The 22,560-nt window shown below is 39.8% G+C and overlaps 1 protein-coding gene across 16 annotated transcripts in view; it reads right to left on the reverse strand.

Moving 5' to 3' along the window:
* The window catches only part of ATXN2 (ataxin 2), a 735,162-nt gene that overhangs the window by 90,444 nt on the left and 622,158 nt on the right, over window positions 1–22,560 (reverse strand). For 12 of the 16 annotated variants that reach the window (XM_033955181.1, XM_033955177.1, XM_033955169.1 and 9 more), the window contains one exon: window positions 18,741–18,794. The exons of the other annotated variants lie outside the window; for them this stretch is intronic. In XM_033955181.1, coding sequence (XP_033811072.1) covers window positions 18,741–18,794 — 54 coding nt within the window. The remainder of the gene's footprint in view (window positions 1–18,740; window positions 18,795–22,560) is intronic. 16 annotated transcript variants of the gene reach the window in all.

Raw genomic sequence — 22,560 nt, forward strand, 5'->3', positions numbered from 1 at the left:
CGGAGAAAGTTATAATGCCGCTTTATAGGGCAATGGTCAGACCCCACTTGGAATACTGCGTCCAACATTGGTCTCCCTACCTAAAGAAGGATATAAAACTGCTGGAGAGGGTGCAGAGATGAGCAACTAAACTAGTGAAGGATATGGAGAAACTGGAATATGAGGATCGACTTAAAACACTGGGATTATTCTCCCTTGAGAAAAGGAGACTGCGTGGGGATATGATCGAGACCTTCAAAATACTGAAAGGAATCGACAAAATAGAGCAGAGAAGATTATTTACATTGTCCAATTTGACACGGACAAGAGGACATGAAATGAAGCTAAGGGGGGACAAGTTCAGGACTAATGTCAGGAAGTTCTGCTTCACACAGAGAGTGGTTGACATCTGGAATACTCTCCCAGGGGAGATTATTGCGGAATCAACAGTCCTAGGCTTCAAAAGCAAACTAGATGCATATCTCCTTGAGAGAGGCATATAAAGATATGGTTGGCTATAAAATAAGCCAGGTGTATACCTGGCAGGCCTCCGTGTGTGCGGATCGCCGGACTTGATGGACCGAAGGTCTGATCCGGAGATGGCGCTTCTTATGTTGTGTTTTGCTGGTGAGATCTGTGATTGGTTGAATGTTTAAAGTGTAGATTAAGAGTGAGATCTATGATGCCGCGGCCATTTTAGACCTACACAGAGATTAATGATGTGAAGTCTTTAATAGTGAGAGAGCATTGCTTTAACCTATCTTTTATATATTTATGTTTAAATCTACTGATTATGTTTTGGGGTGCACTGATAATCTGTTGAATGTTTTAAGGGATGCTCCTTGAAACAGCTTCTCTGCAAAATGCTGAATTCACATCAGAGCCCCATTCAGTGTATCAACTTTAAGATAAGTTTATTTATGGGTTATAAACCGAAAAAAATTTAATAAGTATAAATAAGTACTGTATTTTTCATTCCATAAGACACACCCTAGATTTAAGAGTAGAAAACCAAGAAAAAACCCCATTCTGAACCAAATTGTGCACCCAGCCTACTTCACTCTCTGCCAGGCTCTATACCCAACCCCACACTCCTTGACAACTTCTGCACCCTGTCCCTCCCTCCCTGCAAGCCTCTACACCCTGTATCCCTTCCCTGCCAGGCTCTGCACCCTATCTCCCCCTTCCCTGACCTATAACCTGCTACCCCCTCACCTCCAGCACCCTTTAATAACATGGCCTGCCTGCCGGCCCTTCCTTTTAAAAATACCTATGCCCACCGGCCTTTCCTTTTAAAACACCCTCCTCCCCACAGTATCTTTTTAAACACCCCCTGAAGCCTGGTGGTCCAGCAGTGTATGGGCCGGCAGGAGCGCGCAGTCTGCAATGCTGCCTTGGCCCGTCCCACTTTCTGAATGGCTACAGTTCTTGCGAGTGTCGAGGCTTGTGCAGTTAAGGCAGAGCTTGCAGGAATGGAACAGGGACAGGGATGGGGACAGGACGGGGATATTGAGATCCTGTGGGGACAAATTTGTCCCAGTGTCATTCTCTATGCAGATTCACAGTATCAGCCAAACCCAAAGCCCTCCCTTAGGGCTGGGCTACTGGTGCTAGGACATGCTCTAGTGCTGACAATATATAAGAACATGAGAATAGCCTTACTGGGTCAGACCAATGGTCCATCAAGCTCAATAGTTCATCCTCAGGGTGGCCAAACCTGGTCACCAGTACCTGGTAAAAACCCAAATAGTAGCAATATTTCATTCTACTGATTCAGGGCAAGCAGTGGCTTCCCCCATAAGAACATAAGAATTTGCCGCTGCTGGGTCAGACCAGTGGTCTATTGTGCCCAGCAGTCCGCTCATGCAGTGGCCCTCAAGTCAAAGACCAGTGCCCTGAGACCAGCCCTACCTGAATACGTTCTGGTTCAACAGGAAAGCAAACAGAATGTTAAGGAAAGCAAACAGAATGTTGGGTATCATCAAGAAGGGTATTACAACCAGAACGAAGGAAGTTATCCTGCCGCTGTATCGAGCGATGATGCGATCGCATCTGGAGTACAGTGTTCAGGACTGGTCGTCGTACCTGAAGAAGAATATGGCGATACTTGAGAGGGTCCTACATGTATGATAAAGGGTATGGAAAACCTTTCATATGCAGACAGGCTAGAGAAACTGGGGCTCTTCTCCCTGAAAAAGCAGAGGAGACATGATAGAGACATATAAGATCATGAAGGGCATTGAGAATGTGGAGAGGGACAGATTCTTCAGCTTATGGAGAACTACAAGAACAAGGGGGCACTCAGAGAAACTAAAAGGGGACAGGTTTAGAACCAATGCCAGGAAGTACTTCTTCACTCAGAGGGTGGTGGATACCTGGAATGTGCTTCCGGAGGGTGTGATAGGACAGAGTACTTTACAGGGTTTCAAAGAGAAATTGGATAAATTCTTGAAAGAAGAAGTTATTGAAGGATATAGATAAGGAAGATATAGGATGAAGAAGGGTACAGTTAGAAGGATATAGATAAGAAAGGATAAAAATGATTGAAGGGTATAAGGGATCACTTACAGGTCATGGACCTGATGGGCCGCAGTGGGAGCGGACTGCTGGGCGAGATGGACCTCTGGTCTGACCCGGCAGAGGCAAATTCTTATGTTCTTAACATTGTCTTAAATCCCTGGAGAGTGTTTTCCCCTATAACAGCCTCCAGAGGAGCGTTCCAGTTTTCCACCACTCTCTGGGTGAAGAAGAACTTCCTTACGTTTGTACAGAATTTATCCCCTTTTAACTTTAGAGAGTGCCCTCTCATTCTCCCTACATTGGAGAGGGTGAACAACCTGTCTTTATCTACTAAGTCTATTTCCTTCAGTATCTTGAATGTTTCTATCATGTCTCCTCTTTTCAAGGGAGAGGAGGCCAGTTTCTCTAATCTCTCGCTGTACGGCAACTCCTCCAGCACCTTTACCATTTTAGTCGCTCTTCTCTGGACCCTTTCGAGTAGTACCGTGTCCTTCTTCATGTACGGCGACCAGTGCTGGATGCAGTACTCCAGGTGAGGGCGCACCATGGCCCGGTACAGCGGCATGATAACCTTCTCCGATCTGTTCATGATCTCCTTCTTAATCATTCCTAGCATTCTATTCGCCCTTTTCGCTGCCGCTGTGCATTGCGCAGACAGCTTTATCAACTTGTCAACCAGTACTCCTAAGTCTCTTTCCTGGGGGGTCTAAGTACCGCCCTGGACATCCTGTATTCATGTATATGATTTTTGTTACTGACATGCATCACCTTACACTTATCCACGTTGAACCTCATCTGCCATGTCGCGGCCCATTTCTCGAGTGTGTTTATGTCACGTTGCAGATGTTCGCAATCCTCATGCGTCTTAACTACTCTGAATAACTTAGTATCATTACATTACATTTCGGTTCAAAGCGGATTACAAAAAGAGTTATGGAAGAAGGGTTACAACGTTAGATCAGAGAAGGTTTCCAAGAGAGGGAAAAGTAGGATCTGGGGTTAGGGAGGGGATGGTAAGATGGGGGTTAAGCTTTATCATGGTATTAAGCTTTATTAAGGGATTTCTTGAAGAGTATAGTTTTTATTTCCTTTCTGAACATCTTGTAGTCTGGGGTTGTTGTCAATAGGTTGGAGACTTGGTCATCTGCAAATTTAATCACCACACTTGTACCAATTTCCAGAAAGTTTATAAATATGTTGAAGAACACCGAACCCTGCGGCACTCCACTGGTGACGCTTTTCCAATCTGAGTATTGTCCATTTACTCCCACTCTCTGTTTCCTATCCGCCAGCCAATTTTTAATCCACGTTTTTCACCCTCGATTCCACGGCTTGCAATTTTTCGAAGTAGTCATTCATGTGGAACTTTGTCGAAAGCCTTCTGAAAATCCAGATATACAATGTCGACCGGGTCACCCTTGTCTATCCATCTGTTTACTCCCTCGAAGAAGTGCAGCAAGTTCGTCAAGCAAGATCTTCCTCTGCTGAAGCCATGCTGGTTGGTCTTCATCACATCGTGTCCGTCAAGGTGCTCAATAATGCGGTCCTTTATCAGCACCTCTACCATCTTTCCTGGTACCGAGGTCAGACTCACCGGTCTGTAGCTTCCTGGATCACCCCTCAAACCTTTCTTGAAGATCGGTGTAAGATTCACCACCTTCCAGTCTTCCGGAATCCTTCCCGATTTGATTAACAGATTGGCTATCAGTTGAAGCAGTTCAGCTAAAGTCCCCTTTCAGTTCCTTGATTACCTTTGGATGGATGCCATCTGGTCCAGGGGATTTATCATTTTTAAGCCTATTAATCTGCTGGCATACCTCTTCTAGATTGACAGTCAACCCTGTCAGTTTCCTGTCTTCATTTCCCACGTATAGCCTTTTGGCTTCCGGTATGTTGTGTATATCCTCTTCAGTAAACACTGACGTAAAAATGTGTTCAGTTTGTCGGTGATGGCTTTGTCCTCCTTTAGCACTCCCTTCATTCCTTGGTCATCCAATGGCCCCACTGCTTCCTTCGCGGGTTGTTTCCCCTTAATATATCGAAAGAACACCATTTCAGCTAACGGCTTTCCTATCTATGTCCCCCCTGGAAAGGGAAAAGAAATGAGGACTTTAGTATATTAGACGCCTGATTATCAGTTAACCATGTTCCACGTATCTTAAGTTTAATATTTTTTCTTGTAATTCCGTTTGTGTTACATCATGGATCTTATTGTGGACTTGAGTGGTTAAGTAATATTTTGTTCTTCAAAATGGATTAAGTGTTAATTTTTTCTTTTGCTGTAATCACTTTCTGTACAAGTGTATCTTGATTTGTTATTTGAAATTATAAATAAATAATTAAAAAAAATATATATCGAAAGAACGGCTTGAAGATTTTTGCCTCCTTGGTTTTTTCCTCATAGTCTCTTTTGGCCCCTCTTACCGCCTTATGGCGCCTGCTTTGATACTGTTTGTGCTTTTTCCAGTTTTTGTCCGTTTTGGACCTTTTCCATTCCTTAAACAAATGTCTTTCTCTATAACAGACTATGGACTTTTCCTCCGGAAAATGGTCCAAATATTTCTTAAAACCAGCTATGCTATCCACTCTTACCACAACTTCTTGCAAAGCATTTCCGAGCTTAACTATTCTCTGAGTAAATAAATATTTTATCCTATTGGTTTTAAAAGTATTTCTGTGTAATTTCATCAAGTGTCCCCTAGTCTTTGTAATTTTTGATGGAGTAAAAAAAATTGATCTACTTGTACCCATTCTACTTCATTCAGGATTTTGTAGACTTCAATCACATCTCCTCTCAGCCGTGTCTTTTCCAAGGTGAAGAGCCCTAACCATTTTAGTCTTTCCTCATACAAGAGGAGTTCCATCCCCTTTATCATCTTGGTTGCTCTATTTTGAATCTTTTCTAGTACCGCTATATCTTTTTTGAGATAAGGAGAACAGAATTGAATGCAATACTCCAGGTAAGGTCGTACCATGAAGTGATACAGAAGCATTATAATAATAACAGTTTATATACCGCAGGACCGTGAACTTCTATGTGGTTTACAATGTTTAAAAATGCTACAAATTGAGTAGAACTAACAAAGTTAAAAGCTAGTGACTAACAGCTCTAGAGATCAGTTATTGTGAAATAAGATTGTACAAATCAGCTACCTAAGTACTTCAGGAACAGATATGTTTTTAGGTATTTCCTAAATTCCCCATAAGTAGTAAGCATAAGCAATTGTTCCAGATCTTTACCCCATAATATTGCCTAATGTGAGAAAAGATGTTGATGATGTCTTTTAAATTTATATCCTCTAACTGGTGGAGAAACAAAATTCAAGTGTGAGCTTCTTTTATGTCTATTGGTTGAGAAAGATAAAAGGTCAGTTATATATTTAGGGGCTAAACCAAATAGTACCTTAAAGCAAAAACATCCAAACTTAAACTTCACACATTCTTAGTCTTGTAACCATCCTTTTTAAAAATAATTCCTATAATCCTGTTTGCTTTTTTGGCTGCTGCCGTACATTGAGTGGAAGGTTTCAGCATATTGTCTACAATGTCACCCAGATCTTTTTCTTGGGCACTCACCCCTAAGGTGGATCCTAGCATCTGGTAACTGTGATTTGGGTTATTCTTCCCAAGGTGTAATCACTTTGCATTTGTTCACATTAAATTTCATCTGCCACTTTGATGCCCAGTCTTCTAATTTTCTAAGGTTTGTCTACAGTTTTTCACAATCTGCATGAATTTTAACAACTTTGAACAGTTTATTTATTTATTTATCCTGTCCTCTCAAAAGAGCCCAGAATGGGTTACATGAGTACATACAGTATGGGTTACAGGAATACATAGTCAAGATAAATATGGACAAGATATATTTGGAAAGCGAGTGGTACAATGATTGAGTTATGGTAAATAGAGAACATCTGATACCTATACATACTATAGTAGATATAAATATCTGAGATTCATTAATTAACTATGCATGCTTTGGTGAGGAACTTGGCGATATGGCCTAGTTGATGAGTTTATGCGAGTTCATTTAGGCTTGGTCTTTTCATGGAGTTGGATTTGTGAAGAGGAAGGTTTTCATGGCCTTCCTAAAGTGCCATAGGTCATCTAGCTCTCTGTCCAGTGTCATCTGAAAATTTAATCACCTCACTCGTCATTCCAATTTCTAGATTATTTATAAATAAGTTAAATAGCACCGGTCCCAGTACAGATCCCTGCGGCACTCCACTGTTTACTCTCCTCCATTGAGAAAAATTTAACCCTACCCCTCTGTTTTCTATTCGATAACCAATTCCTAGTACACTACTGAGCTTTCCCATGACTCTAATTTTCTCAGGAGCCTCTCATGAGGAATTTTGTCAAAAGTTTTCTGAAAATCTAGATACACTACATCTACCAGCTCACCTTTATCCACATGTTTATTCACACCTTCAAAGTAGTCAAGCAAATTGATAAGGCAAGATCTCTATCGGCTGAACCCATGCTGACTCTGTCTCATTAAATCATGTTTGTCTGTGTTCCACAATTTTATTTTTTATAACGGTTTCCACCATTTTGCCTGGCACGGATGTCAGGCTTATCGGTCTTTAATTCCTGGATCTCCTCTGGAACCCTTTAAAAAAAAAAATCTGCGTAACATTGGCCACCCTCCAATCTTCAGACTTTTCTCTGTCTTCTGCTTCTGAAAGTCAACTCAGGTTTCAAGTTAATATCTCACTTTTATAAATTTCCATTTCACACCATGCTTATAGCAGAAGACTGAGAGGGGACATGATCGAAACATTCAAGATATTGAAGGGAATTGACTTAGTAGAGAAAGAGAGATTGTTCACCCTCTCCATGGAGAAGAGAACAAGAGGGCACTTGCTAAAGTTAGAAGGGAAAAGATTCCGTACAAACGTAAGGAAGTTCTTCTTCACTCAGAGAGTGGTAGAAACCTGGAACGTTTTTCCGGAGGCTGTTATAGGGGAAAGCACCCTTCAGGGATTCAAGACAAGGGTGGATAAGTTCCTACTGGAACAGAACATACGTAAGTAAGGCTAGCCTCAAATAGGGCACTGGTCTTTGACCTAAGGGCCGACATGTGAGCGGACTGCTGGGCACGATGGACCACTGGTCTGACCCAGCAGCGGCAAATCTTATGTTCTTATAATATATCACATAATGACACACATCAATTACAATTTATCTTACTGCAGGATTAATGAGACTATGGATTGTAGATGTATGCTATATCCTGGTTTCTCCTCTCCTGCACTGAAAGTAGGCAAAGGGACATCTGGAGGAGGTGTGCAATAGAAGATATGAGAATAAGAAACAAACCTTGTTAGAGATTTCTACTAAATCACACTTATTAAACAGTTATTATAATAAGCAATGTGTTTAAGGCTTATTCTGTCTTTAATGATGATTTCTTTCGTAAGGTGGCTGGAAAAGTATTCCATAAAATTGGGGATATATTTAAAAAATGCTATATGTCAAGATGGGCATGAGCCTATGATGTTAAGAAATGCAAGGTCATGCTTTTGGGCTGCAAAAACTTGAAGGAATGGTACAGTTTAGGAGGTGAAGAACTTATGTATACAACAGAAGAGCGGGACTTGGATGTGATTGTATGTGATAATCTTAAGGTGGCCAAACAGGTTGAAAAGGTGACGGCGAAAGCTAGAAGAATGCTAGGGTGCATAGGAAGAGGTATGGCAAGTAGGAAAAAGAAGGTATTGATGCTCTTTTATGAGACTGGTGAGACTTCATTTAGAATATTGTGTACAATTCTGGAGACTGCACCTTCAAAAAGATATAAAAAGGATGGAGTCAGTCCAGAGGAAAGTTACTAAAATGGTGTGTGGTCTTCATCATAAGGCGTATGGGGACAGACCTGAAGATCTCAATCTGTATACTGTGGAGGAAAGGCGAGAGAGGGGAGATATGATAGAGATGTTTAAATACCTAAGGGGCATAAATGCGCATGAGTCGAGTCTCTTTCATTTGAAAGGAAGCTCTGGAATGAGAGGGCTTAGGATGAAGTTGAGGCAATAGGCTCAGGAGTAATCTAAGGAAATACTTTTTTTTACAGAAAGGGTGGTAGATGAATGGAACAGTCTCCCGGAAGATGGTGGAGACAGTGTCTGAATTCAAGAAAGTGTGGGATAAACCCGTGGGATCTCTTACTGTGAATGGGCAATTTAGCCTTTATCTGCCATCATGTTTCTATGTTTCTATATGATGATCTTGGAGGACAGAGGATAGTGACCTAAGATTTGTCAAATAAGAGGGGGATTGCTCAAAAATAGCTGTGTTAAGCTAAGTATTTTAAATTGGATACAATATTGTATAGACAGCCAGTGAAGCTTAATTAAAAGTAGTGTAACATGATCAAAACGAGAAGCTTTGAAGAGAAATCTGGCTGCTGTGTTTTGCAATAATTGTGAATGTTTTATTTGGTACTAAAATAAACCTGCATAAACCAAATTGCAGTAATCAAACCTAGAAAAGAGTAATGAAATACCATGGAAATTAAAGTTGGAAAACCAAATAATGAACTGAGTAACCCTCGCAATAACCTTCCCAGCCATAAAGACTGGCATCTGTCATCAATATCATCCAGGAGAAAAAGCAGACTAGTCAAACTGATATTGATGACAGATGCCAATCTTTATGGCCGGGGAGATTATTGCGAGGGTTGCTCAGTCCAGGGCCAATGGTTACCCTCTCAGAAAAAGTGGTCCATCAACAGACTGGAACTGAGAGCTAATCGCCTAGTGCTGCAATCAGGGTTTTCTCGGACAATGCCACAGCAGTGGCATACACCAACAGAAAGAGAGGCACCAAGAGTGCTCCATTGTAGCTAAAGGCTCAGTTATTGTTTTGCTGGGCAGATTCCCACCTACAAGCCGTTTCAGCGGCACATGTAGTGGAGATGGACAATGTGTAAGCAGACTCAGTAGCCAGACTACAGATCTGGGAGGGAGGTTGTCCTTATCCCAGAGCACTTTCAACAAGATTGTAAGGCGTTGGGGGAGACCAAAGTTTTGAAGAAGTTTGTGGCAGCCCTGGCCAGGGAGAGTTTTGCAGAAGGAATCTTTTACAGCTTTTCAGTTCCACCTCCTTGTGTCAATGGGCAGTGCCCCATCTCCTCAGTTTGTACCAAAGCAGTCAATTGCCCCTAAAAAAAGGAGAAATCACAATGAGGGCAAGGGGAACTCTCTCACCAAGTTAGGTATTTTCTGCTCTGCAATAATGACAATTAATTAGATCTCATGAAACATAATGTAACAAGGTGGACCCAAACAAGTCACATACCTGCGTGCAACCAGCACTAGCATTTATATAATAATAATAACTTTATTCTTTTATACCGCCATAACCAGGAGTTCTAGGTGGTTTACACTAAGAGGAGCTGGACAATCAGCGAAGTACAATTATTCAGTAAAAATACAAATATGGGCTTTTTGTCATAGTGAACTATCGCAACACTTATCTTGTCACAGTGAGCTTTTTGTCATAGTGAGCGCAATATTCTTTTGGCTGCTCCAAGCGCAGGTCAGATGAGCCTGCTGCTAACACGGAGGACCCAGGGCTGCCAAAGACTTCTGCAAAACGTCAGTTTCCTCCAGCACCTTACAATCTTGTTGAAAGTGCTCTGGGGATAAGGACCACTTCCCCGGATCCTTCTGCAAACTCTTCCTGGTCCAGGGCTGCCACAGACTCTTGGCTGGTAGCCTCCACTTGCGACTTGGAATCCTCTAAACCTAAGGATTCACTGTGCAGGAGCAAAGGAATTGAGCAAGACCCCCCATTCATCCCAGTCCTTTTCCAAACTGGACCAGCAACTGAGGAGATGGGGCACTGTCCACTGACACAAGGAGGTGGAACTGAAAAGCTGTAGACGATTCCTTCTGTAAAACTCTCCTTGGTCCAGGGCTGTCGCAGACTTCTGCAAAACATCGATCTCCCTCAGCGCCTTACAATCTTGTTGAAAGCACTCTAGGATAAGGACCACTCCCCCTGGATCCTTCTGCAAACTCTCCCTGGTCCAGGGCTGCCAAAGACTCTTGGCTGGTAGCGCCTGCTTGTGATGTGGAATCCTCTAAACCTGAGGATTCACTGTGCAGGAGCAAAGGACTCAATCCTGACACCCATTTATCCTAGTTCTTCTCTGACTGGACCAGCATTCTGTAAGGGTAAACCCCCATGAACAAGCACCAGTGTGCTACCAGGCTGTGCATATGACCCTTTATATTTCATATAAGTTTCAAACAAACTCACAAAATCAGAGTCAAAGCCCTGAACCAGATCTCATGAGGATCTTAGAATGGATATTTGCGATCTCCTTATGTGTTTTGAAGTGTCTACATATTTGTGTTTCGACAATGATGCTATGTCACAATCTGAGAGCCCTAGGAGGAACTTTTGACCCAACATTCAAGTTTCCTGTGGCTCCAAGACCCTGGAGGGACTAGAGGAAGCTACCCCCAGCGCTCCCGTCTCCCATTTGCCCCTTGGCACAAGGATGCTCCTCAGCTGGCTATCCAGCACAAAACTGGTATGATACAGAGGTAGAAAGGCCTGGGGAGTCCATAGAAATTGATTATCATCAAAATCAAGGTGTTTTGAGACAGATAGAGGCTTTTAAAATAAAATTGGGAAATCCAAGATGGCCACCATGGCAGCGTATTGGTGCTAGAAAATGATCCAGAAGAGCTTCAAAAATTCACAAAAGAGATTTTGGAATAGGGGGGCCCTATTGGAAGCCCCAGAGACCCTCAAAATTGAACCATCTCGAAGTCTCCCATAGACAGTAATAAATTGTACTCGCAGAATTGCTTGGTGCTATGCCTGCATCCTTACACTGCAGCTGGACAATGGAGAAGATTTCTGCCTCAGACAAGTATACAGGATTCTTCAACTGCTCGTCTCTTGGGCTGCTTTTTAGACAGTCTCTGAAAACCTGAAACCTTCAACCCCTTAGTTGGATTTATAAGCCTGTTGAAAAAGTGTTTGCTGGGCTTTGTACCTTTACCACAATTTAATGGACTTTAATGTTTATATCACTTCATTCAAGATTTAACAAGCATTTATCAACGCTGTTTAAGGAGGTTTTTTTTTATAAGCCAGTGAGGTACCTACCCTTTCCAGTCTTTCAGCAAGATTTCATCTGTCTGAAGATGGAGTTCTGAGGCTTTTTTCCTCCTTATATTAAATTCAGTAGTTGCAGTAATTCATGAAATGATTTTCAAAAAATCTTTTTAGAGTTGAGTTGGTATATATTTTTTTGCATTGAAGAAAACCCACTCTCCTGCATTTGGTTTATAGAATAGGTGTGTGTCTGTTCTCAGTGCCAGTTCATCGGGGAGGGCCATCATTGGTGGGGTGTGTGTATATACTTTTTTTTTCCTAATGGGGCAGATATTGTGCATAGCATCTGTGCCCATTAAAAAAAAGGTTTCCTGCCTCCAATGGCTGAGTGGTAGGAGGGCTTCCCCTGCCTTTCAGCTGTTTGGGCTTTCACTTATTGCCTCATTTGTTTTTGAGAATGATTTAAAGTTAGTTCTTAAACAAGTTTTTTTGTAATTCATAAATGTTGTTTTGTGGTCAAAAGACATGGATCTACTCTGATGTAACTAAATCTACACAAGTTAAAAGGAAATCATTTTTAACATAGTAACATAACATAGTAAATGATGGCAGATAAAGATCTGAATGGTCCATCCAGTCTGCCCAACCTTACCCTCTCTTTAAATTACTGATTTAATTAAAATTTTCCTTTTTCTTAGCTATTTCTGGGCCAGAACCCGAAGCTCTGCTCAGTAGTGTGCTTAGGTTCCATCTAATGAAGTCTTTGAGGAAGAAGATATTAGCTATAGGGGCCTCCTTCCTTTTAGCTTGTCCTTGTAAATGTATTGTGAAATATTTGGGGTTGAAATATGTTTTTCTTGAGCCACAACATCTGAAGACCTGTCTGAATATGAAGAAGATCTCAGAAGTTATTGAACCATCTTAGGATTGATAAGAATGGCTGCTCAAATTTTTCAGTTTAAAGCCTTTTCTTTGGTGTATTTGAAGTATTTTCTTCTTTAAGATGATCTCTCCTCTATTATAGTGGTCTAAGAAAGAAAGATTCTTTATGTCTTGTGACTGTAGCAAGCTTTATGTTTGGTTTTCCTTTGATTTCATAATCTATTTTGCTTAATAAAGTTTTATGCTTGTGAATAATGTTTGAAATTATAAATAAAATATAAAGTAACACCCATATCTCTCAACTCTTGCTGACATCACAATATTGAAGAGGATGGAAGGAAGTGGAGAGCCTTGAGTGACATCATGTAATTCTCCATGATTCTGTGATTAACTTATGAAGATAACTTCTTCTTCAGATCAGAAAAAAGGGGTTACTGTCAAAAGCTAATCAAGTTAGTCCAATAAAAAAGGTATATTTATTTCCTTTGGTTTTATTTCTAAATATTACCTTGAAAAGTGGACTAAAAGCCACCAGACCATTTCACTCCATGATTCTGAAAATTCATTTGCCCATTTAACCCTATAAATTCTAGCACTCAAAATTCCTTTAAATCAATTCTTGCCAATCTTTTTGTGGGTGTGACCAAATAAAATTGTGACACCCCCCCTGAAATTGCAGAATGATGCTGCCCCAAATGTGGGTTTTGTCACTCTATTTGGGAACCTGAACCACAGTTTGGGAAGCTCTGCTTGAAACCATGAAAGCACTCTACCTGAGATGGCAACTGAGTTCAAGAAATGAAGAAGGAGGTTGTGATCTATCAGATCAAAAGCTGCAAATAAATCAAATGGTAATAACATCACAAGGGCTGAGTCCTTATTTTAAACAATAATGTTCCAAGAAGAGTCTCTATACTGAAACTTTTTCAAAAGGTAGATTGAGTTTCAGAAAGGATATCATCAGTTTTGATATAAGTGACTAGCGCTATAGAAATGATAAATAGTAGTAGTTGGTTGCTACTCTATTTCCAGCAATTTAAGCAAACAAAGGATTTCCAGCTATTAGTCTGAGACTTGATAGTTCTAAATTACTTATCGATGAATTCTTTTGTACAAGTAAAAAGACGATTATCCCCTTAAAGGAGGGAACATCAAGTAAACATTTGTTGATGGAACTTAAGGCTCATTCTAATATACAAATCTTATGTGCAGCAGCAACACATTGTTTTATCAAGAACAGCTTTAAAAATCAAAATCATAATTTTAAAATAGATCCTCCATAAAACAGGAACCAATACAACTGACTGAGCACAGGAGAAATGTGATCATAACAGGAGGCACCAAAAATCAGATAAGCTGTTGCATTTTGTGGTATTTGCAATGATCATATAGGAAGTCCTAAAAACAAAGCATTACAATAATCAAACAATGGAAACACAAAGGATGGAACCACTGTATGAAAATTATTCAAGCTCAAAAATCATGTAAATATTGTAACTTTTTCAAAAGAATCCAGAAAATCTGGGGTACAAGATCCCCAAAAAAAGGGGCTATAGTTTCCCAGATCACCAATGATGTCCTTTATAAAAATTGACATTACATTAGCCACCTTCTAATCTTGAGGTACCATAGATAATTTTTATGATAGGTTAGAAAGGAATAGGTTTGCAGTTTCATTTTGTACTCTTTTCAGTAGTCTGGGGTGTACACCATTCTGGTCCTGGTGATTTGTTTGTTAAATTTGTCTTATTGTATTTTCCAGTATGTATCACAATTTGTTTCAGTTCCTCCAAATCATACTCCTTCCAGGTCTGGAAACCCTCCTGCATTCTTCCTGTCTGAAATATCTTTCAAAATAGCAGACAAGATGATCCAGCATCAGAAATGTTAAATTTAGTCCAAAAGAAATAGTTAAGAAGAAAAAATTTTAAAAATTTAAATTGAATCAGGTTGGGCAGACTGGATGGACCAGTCGGGTCTTTATCTGCCGTCATCTACTATGTTACTATGTAACAGACACTGCAGTGTCTTTTTAAGAAGGATTTATTTTTCTTTACCATAGTAACCGTGGGTTCCTACTAGGAATAAGGAGTAACACAAGAGAATGTAGAGATATTTCAGACAGGAACACTAATGGAAAAAGAAAATAATTTATAGATAAAGAAGTATAAAGAAAAGAAAAAAAGGGGTTGGAGACCAGTGATAGCTCGCATTCAGCTAACTTGCCAAGACAAGTTCTAATAACAAGTAGCTGCGGGTGCTTGAGGTCTTATTGTCTCCCATGAAAAATGAACAATAAATATTTACTATGGTAAAGAAAAAGAAATACTATGGTAATGAAAAAACAGTTCTTAGCAAAATAAAGGTGACAGGTTCACTCTTATATTTATCCATTTCAAATAGGGTTGTTGGTTTTTGACTTAATATTTAAAGGAGTACATTATTTTTAAGAGGGATGCCACAAAGAACTACTATATGTAATTTATGGTTGCTGTAGCAACGTAATCCATTTGGATGTTTATTAGAAAGATGGTAAAAATAGTTCTATTGGACTGCATAGTGAGGCAAACATTCAGAAAGGAATTCATTGGTAAAGCCTAATTTGAAAAGCAAGCTCTAGAGCTAGGAGACATGATATAAAGCTGCAAAGGAAGGAGATTCAGAAGAAACATTAGGAAATATTTCTTCATGGAGAGGGTATGGTGGAGTCAAAAGCAGTAATAGAATACAAAGAAGCTTGGGATAAATAGATTGCGTTAATAGCAAGACAATGAAAACAAAGCATAGGCACCTCAACTCAGAAAAGCAGTGACATTTTTGCATTTGACATTAGAGATGGAGTAACCTGCATGGAAAAACAGTTACAACCCTCCCTCTGAGAAACTCGATGGGCTATTTTGGTCTTATCTTGTCTATTGTTTTGTTGTAATTGTCTAGTCTTGGATGCATTTTATTTTACATGATTGATTTTATTATGTTTGTTTTATTGACACCCATCTAGAATGGCAGATATGTTATTTAGATATTTGTAGCCCAAACTATCTGCCATCATCTACTGTGGTACCATGTACATGCATAGTATATATGGGAATCCTTATGGTCCAACCTCACTGTTTCCTCTAAGCCAGCGGTCTCAAACACGCGGTCCGCATGTGGCTCTCCAGGTTTTATTTGTGGCCCGCGGTCTGGAGGCATCATTCTCTTCCTTTTGGAGCAGCAGCCGGCTCGTTCGTTCAAAGCCACGGGTTGGCGGCTCCTTGCGCTATCCACTCCTGCATCGGAAGCCTCTCTGATGTCACAACATCAGAGAGGCTTCAGACGCAGGCACAGATCTCGCAAGGAGCCGCCACCCGCGGCTTTGAATGAACGAGCCGGCCAGACACGCTGCTGCTCCAGTGGCGTACCAAGGTGGGGGCGGTCCACTGTTCTCCCTAGAGTGCAGCTCGCGGCTCGTCTAGAGTAGTGGTGCCGAACCTGCTTCCCTTCCCTTCTCACTGCTGCCATCGGGGATCAGGCCGGCACCGTGTTCTTTGATCTCCCTGCTTCTCTTCCCTGCGGGCCCGACCAACTCTCGCGGCCCGACGTCAATTCTGACGTCAAGAGGACGTTCTGGCTAGCCAATCGCTGCCTGGCTGCCCGGAACGTCCTTTCCGACGTTAGAATTGACGTCGGGCGGCGAGAGTTGGTCGGCCCGGTGCAGAAGAGAAGCAGGGAGATCTCTGCCTGTTCCCGATAGCGGCAGCGGCAGCATGGGGGAGGGCAGGAAGGAAGGAAGAAAGAAAGAAAGAAGGTGGGGACAGGGAGCCAGAAAAAAAAGCAAAAAATGGGGCACGGAGGAAGGAAGAAAGAAGGAGGGGGGACAGGAAACCAGAAACAAAGCAAAAAATGAGGCACAGAATCAGAGAAAGACAGACAGAGAAAGAATGAAAAAGTTGGGGGAGGGAATGAGGTCTGGAGGAGAGGAAGCATACAGGAAGCTGAAAGAAGGGAAGAAGTATTGGATGCACAGTCAGAAGAATAAAGTGCAACCAGAGACTGATGAAATTACCAAACAAAGGTAGGAAAATGATTTTATTTTCAATTTAGTGATTGAAATGTGCCAGTTTTGAGAAAGAAAAGATATTGAACTTTAAATGTGAGTGCTGCAGAAAAAAATAGAGTACTTGGAGGGCCGCAGAAAAAATAGTTAATGTCTTATTAAAGAAATGACAATTTTGCATGAGGTAAAACTCTTTATAGTTTATATATCTTTCCTTTTAACTGTTAAAGGAAAGTTTTATAAACTATAAAGAGTTTTACCTCATGCAAAATTGTCATTTCTTTAATAAAACATTAACTATTTTTTCTGCGGCCCTCCAAGTACCTACAAATCCAAAATATGGCCCCGCAAAGGGTTTGAGTTTGAGACCACTGCTCTAAGCTGAGCAGGATTCCTCCACCTACAGTCCTGACAGTAGGGGGCATTGTTTCACCATTATATTGTCAGTAGTGAGGGAAAGGCAAGTTCTGCAGAGAATTCTAGAGAATCTGACTGTACCTAGCAATTCAAAACATAATATTGAAGTTAGACTAGCGCTACTGGCAGCATACAGTTAGGAGGACTCCTGCGCAGCTTAGTGGAAACTGTCCTGCCTTTAAAACAAGGGTGTGACCAAGGAACCTTTACGGCCCAGGAAATTACTTTAGACCCATCCATGAGACCAAACCAGAGGTTAAAGTACCTAACTTACAAAAGATGTTTCTATGGTCCAACAGATTCATACGTTCAAAAAAGTAAAAATCTGAAAATTCAGTGCCTCCTTGTTTTACTTACACTTTGCATTTTGCAAAATCTGATGCAAGGATGGGACCCTGCAAGATCCCATCATGTAGCTCATCTGTCAAAATATTAGCCATGAGGAGCCCAGATGCAAGACACTCTTCAATCTGTTTGGAGCTCAAGGCAATGATATAGCTTTTTAAAAATTGTATGTTTCCAAAGTGAAAGGATACATACACTGGGTATACTATCCTAAGTAGGTGATAAGGCTGAATTGGGCTTTCATGAAGTTTGGGGTAACCTGGATAGAGCTCTCACAGTTACAACTCTAATATAAGCAATATGGCTGGCTCAAATTTCTAAGGTAGTTGGGGGGAGGTTATCAGTTACCATGATTAAAACCTTAATACCAACAGGCATATGGCAGTTAGATGATTTTGACAAAAGCCTCCCTCATATTTGGTATTTGGATTATTATTAAACTTAGTGATAAAGTTAATATCTAGATTCCCAGTCCCACATCTTATTGGACTTAAAGAACCAAACAAAAAGACAAAAAAAAGCCTGGAATATCCAGCCAGAGGATATGGTGGAGATCAGCACTGTATGGAATTTAAACATGCTGAGAACAGATATAAAGGACCGTGGTAGGTGCAGGGTTTAGGGATAAAACACATGGAAAAAGAGTGCTGACATTGGTTTTAATAAAGAAGGTCATATGTTATTTTAACCAAACAGATAACAAGAAAGGAAAACAATTGGACAAATCAGCTGGCCCTTATCTGCTGTCATCTACAATGTTACTATGCACATTTAAAGCCAAGAAGCAGCTCAAAATAGCTGCTGCAATTCTTCCTTATCTGTGACAGAAGATGGTTTGAAGAAGGATGATAGGGTAAAAGGAAATAGTATAAGCCAGTTCGAAGCAATAAATATCATTTATACCCACCAAAGTAGTGTCCTTGAGCACAGTGCCCAACATAAATGTCTGAAAGTTTGAAGTCTCTGAAAGCTGCTACTTATCAATACTCTCATCATATAAATTGTGTACAGAGACAGGGAAGACCTGTCTTAAATCCCTTGCAGCAATATAGTGATACATGTGGAGACTACAAACAGCATAGTCAACTGAAGAGTAGATTCAGGAGCTTTATAAAAAAGATATACATTTATTTTATAAAAGGTGCACATCTTTCATTCCAAAAATGCTTAAAAATTATAGTAAACAAAAGAATAGTCTAGAGCAAAAGAAAAAATGAAGCTAAAGACATGCTCATAGTTTTGGACAACTTTAGTACTACTATCTTAACAGACTGACGTAAATGAGCATAACCATGTTACATAGCAAATTTCTGTAAATAATTAATCCTAGAATAAAAATTTATTTCGAATAGTTCCTTGTTTTATAACATATGGTGTTGTTTTAAAAGATGTTTCAATGGCTGGATGCTGTGTGTACAAGTGTGGTGAACTTAACTGTAGAGAAATTATTGGTAAAGAAAACAAGAGCAAGACAACTCACTGGAAAAGTAGAAAAAAGGGCCTGTCTCCTTGCTGTTTGATATTTTGGGATACGCTGAATTTGGAAATAAAAAAAGTAAATTAGCTTTATTTTTCCATATGTAGTTACCAAATAAAATGGTTCAGCATAGGTTGATACATATTTAATATCTTTCTTTTTAGCACACTTCTTCTATGCAACCTTGATTTGTGTTTCATTTTAGAGGTCAAAGACTTGTTGCATCAATTCTATCATGAAAATGTTCTCTATTTGAGTGTTAAGCTAATTTTACAGTACATGGATATTAACATTCAGGCAATGCAAAATAAACTTAGCCAATTTCAGCATGTATCTACATCAGCACTTAATCGTTTTATGGCTCTGACTCCATGATTAAAACCAAATAAAACTGTGAGACTCCTCAGAGGTACAAAATAATGATATACTATGGAGAGCACACCCAGTCATTACCCCAAACGAGAGTTTGAGACTTATTGAAGGTCCTGATTCACAGTTTGGTAAGCTCTCTGTTACAATAAGAGAGGAAACTGTCCATTCTACCATACATTTTTCTGTTCCATTTCAAATCCGTGTACTCCTAACAGTGCACAATTATATACTGAGACTTGGCCCATACTTGTTTTCATAATGAAGATAGTAATTGTACTAAACAAATGACTGGTATGATGATCAGAGTTTTAGTTCTATTCAGACTGGAACAAAATGACAACTAAAAAAATTAAATGCAAATGACAAGCTTCAGCAAAACTGGATTAAATATTTTATGAAAGCAGAAGGCAAAAGGATTGATACCTATAATACCTAATCACATACCTCATTAAGAAGAATGCTTTAAGAGAATCACCGCCAAGAACAGACAAAATAGATCAAAGAACAGACAAAACAGGGATGAATTTGCCTCTTTATGTGTTTGTTACTGTGGGCTCAGTCAAATAAAATTCTGAGAAAACCATTCCATCATTTTTACTAGGCCCTGAGATGGCAAAGTAGAACTTGCAGTGTAAAATAGTCCTGGCTCCCTCACAGAAACAGAGCAAAGCTTTTAATGGGCACAAATTGCTCCCCCCCCCCCCCCTCTGAGAGGCAATACAGCAGAGCCTGAAGTATGAAGGCTGCTTACTCTTAAAAAGGAAAAAAAACTACAGTGCTATTTTTTTGGCATAGCTTTTCACACACAACTAAGGAGGCTATGAGAAAAATTGGGAAAGATCAAAGAGGCAAGAAGCAGAATGCTTGTTAGGCCCACTGGTTCTTCTATGTCCTATGTCAACATTCTGGCCTTCAGCTGCATCTTGTGCTGCCTTTTCTGGCTCTTGGGTGTGTGGAGAGGGATTGAAAAACCTATATTATCTGGAGACTAGAAGGAACAAAATGAACAAGAGGATTGAAAGTACAGTACTGAATAAAGGGATTTGAGAAGGAAGGAAGGAAAGAGATGCAGTGGAAGAGGAAAAAAGGTGAGCGAGAGGTCATGTAGTACTATTCCCTTCACCCTGAAAAAGTAAAGAGCAAACCATATTTTTAAATTCCAGGTCACTCCACGTACTTGAGGCTGAGGAAAGTAGGCAGTGCAGCTAGACCAACTCCATACCCCAAGGCACAGAGAGACCAGCCGATTCAAGCTCAGAAGAAGCCGTTGCCTTACTTTCCAATGGGGGAGAGAAGAATTATTGGAGAGGGCAAATTTTCCAGGAAGGAAGAATTAGTGACCATCATTGGGAATAGAGGGTGAACAAGACCATCAGAGATTGGGGATTGGGTCTTGGTATGGATGAAGAAGATTACAAGGACAAAGAGGAGGAGAAAAAAGGTAAAGAGAAAGGGCACTGTTCTTTCTACCCCTCCCTCCTCCTCCTTACCACCATGATCCTCCTTTTGTCTAAAAATTAAGCTCTATCTGCAAGATTCCAGAAAATATACCCAACCCTGGTACTGTTCTCTATGGCTCAGGTCACAGTACTGTGTGATATGGTTCTGGATATCAGTTTGCATTTCTGCCCAATGGAACTGTTTAATTTTAGGCATACTGTAATGTATTTTTAGTGTGTTCAGGCCCAGTGAGAGAGGAAAACATGTTGCAGATAAAAGCAATCTCTCTCTCACACAAAAAAATCATTTTGAAAATCTGTTATAATGAAAATCTTGCGTGGATATACAGCGTTTATCATATACTGTATTACTAAGATGGACAATAACTCCTACTGTATCATTTTAGAGCTGAGCTTCCCAAACAGGTTTGTAAAATTTACATTTAGGGTCATGAACTGGGTGGATGGTTCACAGGATGCCATTAGTCTGCACTGCAGGAGTCAAGCACTTTCTGTGGCCATGTGAATTAGGATGATGGCCACAGAAAAATTAGCAAGCACTGTGTTAAGATGGTCACCTGTAGTTCACTTTTTTATATTTATTTTTGTGAAAAGGAAGGAGCCTCCTTTCAAACTGCTTTCTAAGAGGATCATTTCCAAACAGTCAGTGTGCAAGAATCCTGTTAACATGTTAACTGCCTCAAGGCCCACTGCATTAACGTGCTAAAATTCAAGCACTTAAGAATCAATCAATGAGCACTCATCTAACCCTCCTTCCTGATTATCATATTTCTCTACAAACCACTTTCACCCCTATACATTTAAGTTTCCTAATGCAAACCCAAGCATATCCAAGTGTTTACTTTTGTTGTTGTTTACAGGCAGTTTCCTCCTGCTTCCTTCTATTTCTAGCTCAGTTGGCACTAGAGCTCTTTCTTGAAACCTGCAATGAAGGGCCCTGACTATGGTCAGCAGGTATCACATACACTTTGAATATGACTCCCTCCTCTCAGAAAACAGTAAAGATTGAATCTGCAGTATCCTTAGCCCTAACTGACTAAAGAAGCAGATGACAACTTGGAATCAAAATCCAGATTTATTAATCAATTCAAGCAAAAGATAATTTAAAGATTTAATTTTACTTTTGATATTTTTTCCTTTTTGTGAATCTAATTAAAGAAGGTTTATCAAAGGTGACCATTTCTAAGCAAACACTGTAATAAATGTATTGTGTATTTTTGTACTTTACCTAGAACTGTAGACAGTGCAGGTACGAATTAAAAAAAAATATGCACAAATGACCAGTAGCTAATTTTGAATGAAGCCTTTATGATTAACATTACTGCTTACAATTTTTCAAACTTACGATAATTCAACCCTTAAATGTGTTGTGTGCCCAGTACAAGCTACACACACAAAAAAAAAGATGAAAGAAAATTCAGCACTTCCAGAGGCTTCTAAATATTAAAACTGGAATATTATTTTTAAATAGATATCAGCATATTATCAACCCTTGTAATGCAGTAATGAAGAGAATTACAGACTCATACCAAAAAAAATGAAAAAAATGTGAAAATGAATTTCAGAGTGCAGGCAAGGAAGCATATGGCTACAGAGGACATGTGAAGGATAAAACTATATCAATACAGAACACAGTAATATAAAGAAATAAAACAAAAAACAAAGGAAATAATTTAATATCTTTTTATTGTTTATTGTTTTATTTCTTTATAATTACCTTGGAAAGTGGAATAACATGGTACCATTCCAATACAGAAAACAAAACAAACAGGCATAAAGGCAACAAAATTAATTTTAAAAATTAATTTGAACCAACCATGTCTGGATAATTTTTTTGAAAGACAAAATAGATATTTTTATTCTTGAATGTACCTTAAATACCATTGTTATATGGTATGACTTCTTTCTTTAGCTCACACTGAAGAAAAAAATATCCAGCCACTATAATTCATTGCTTTAACAAATATTAACAATGACCCTCTGCATGTTTT

This window comes from Geotrypetes seraphini, chromosome 8, assembly GCF_902459505.1.
Source record: "Geotrypetes seraphini chromosome 8, aGeoSer1.1, whole genome shotgun sequence".
Lineage (NCBI taxonomy): Eukaryota > Metazoa > Chordata > Amphibia > Gymnophiona > Dermophiidae > Geotrypetes > Geotrypetes seraphini.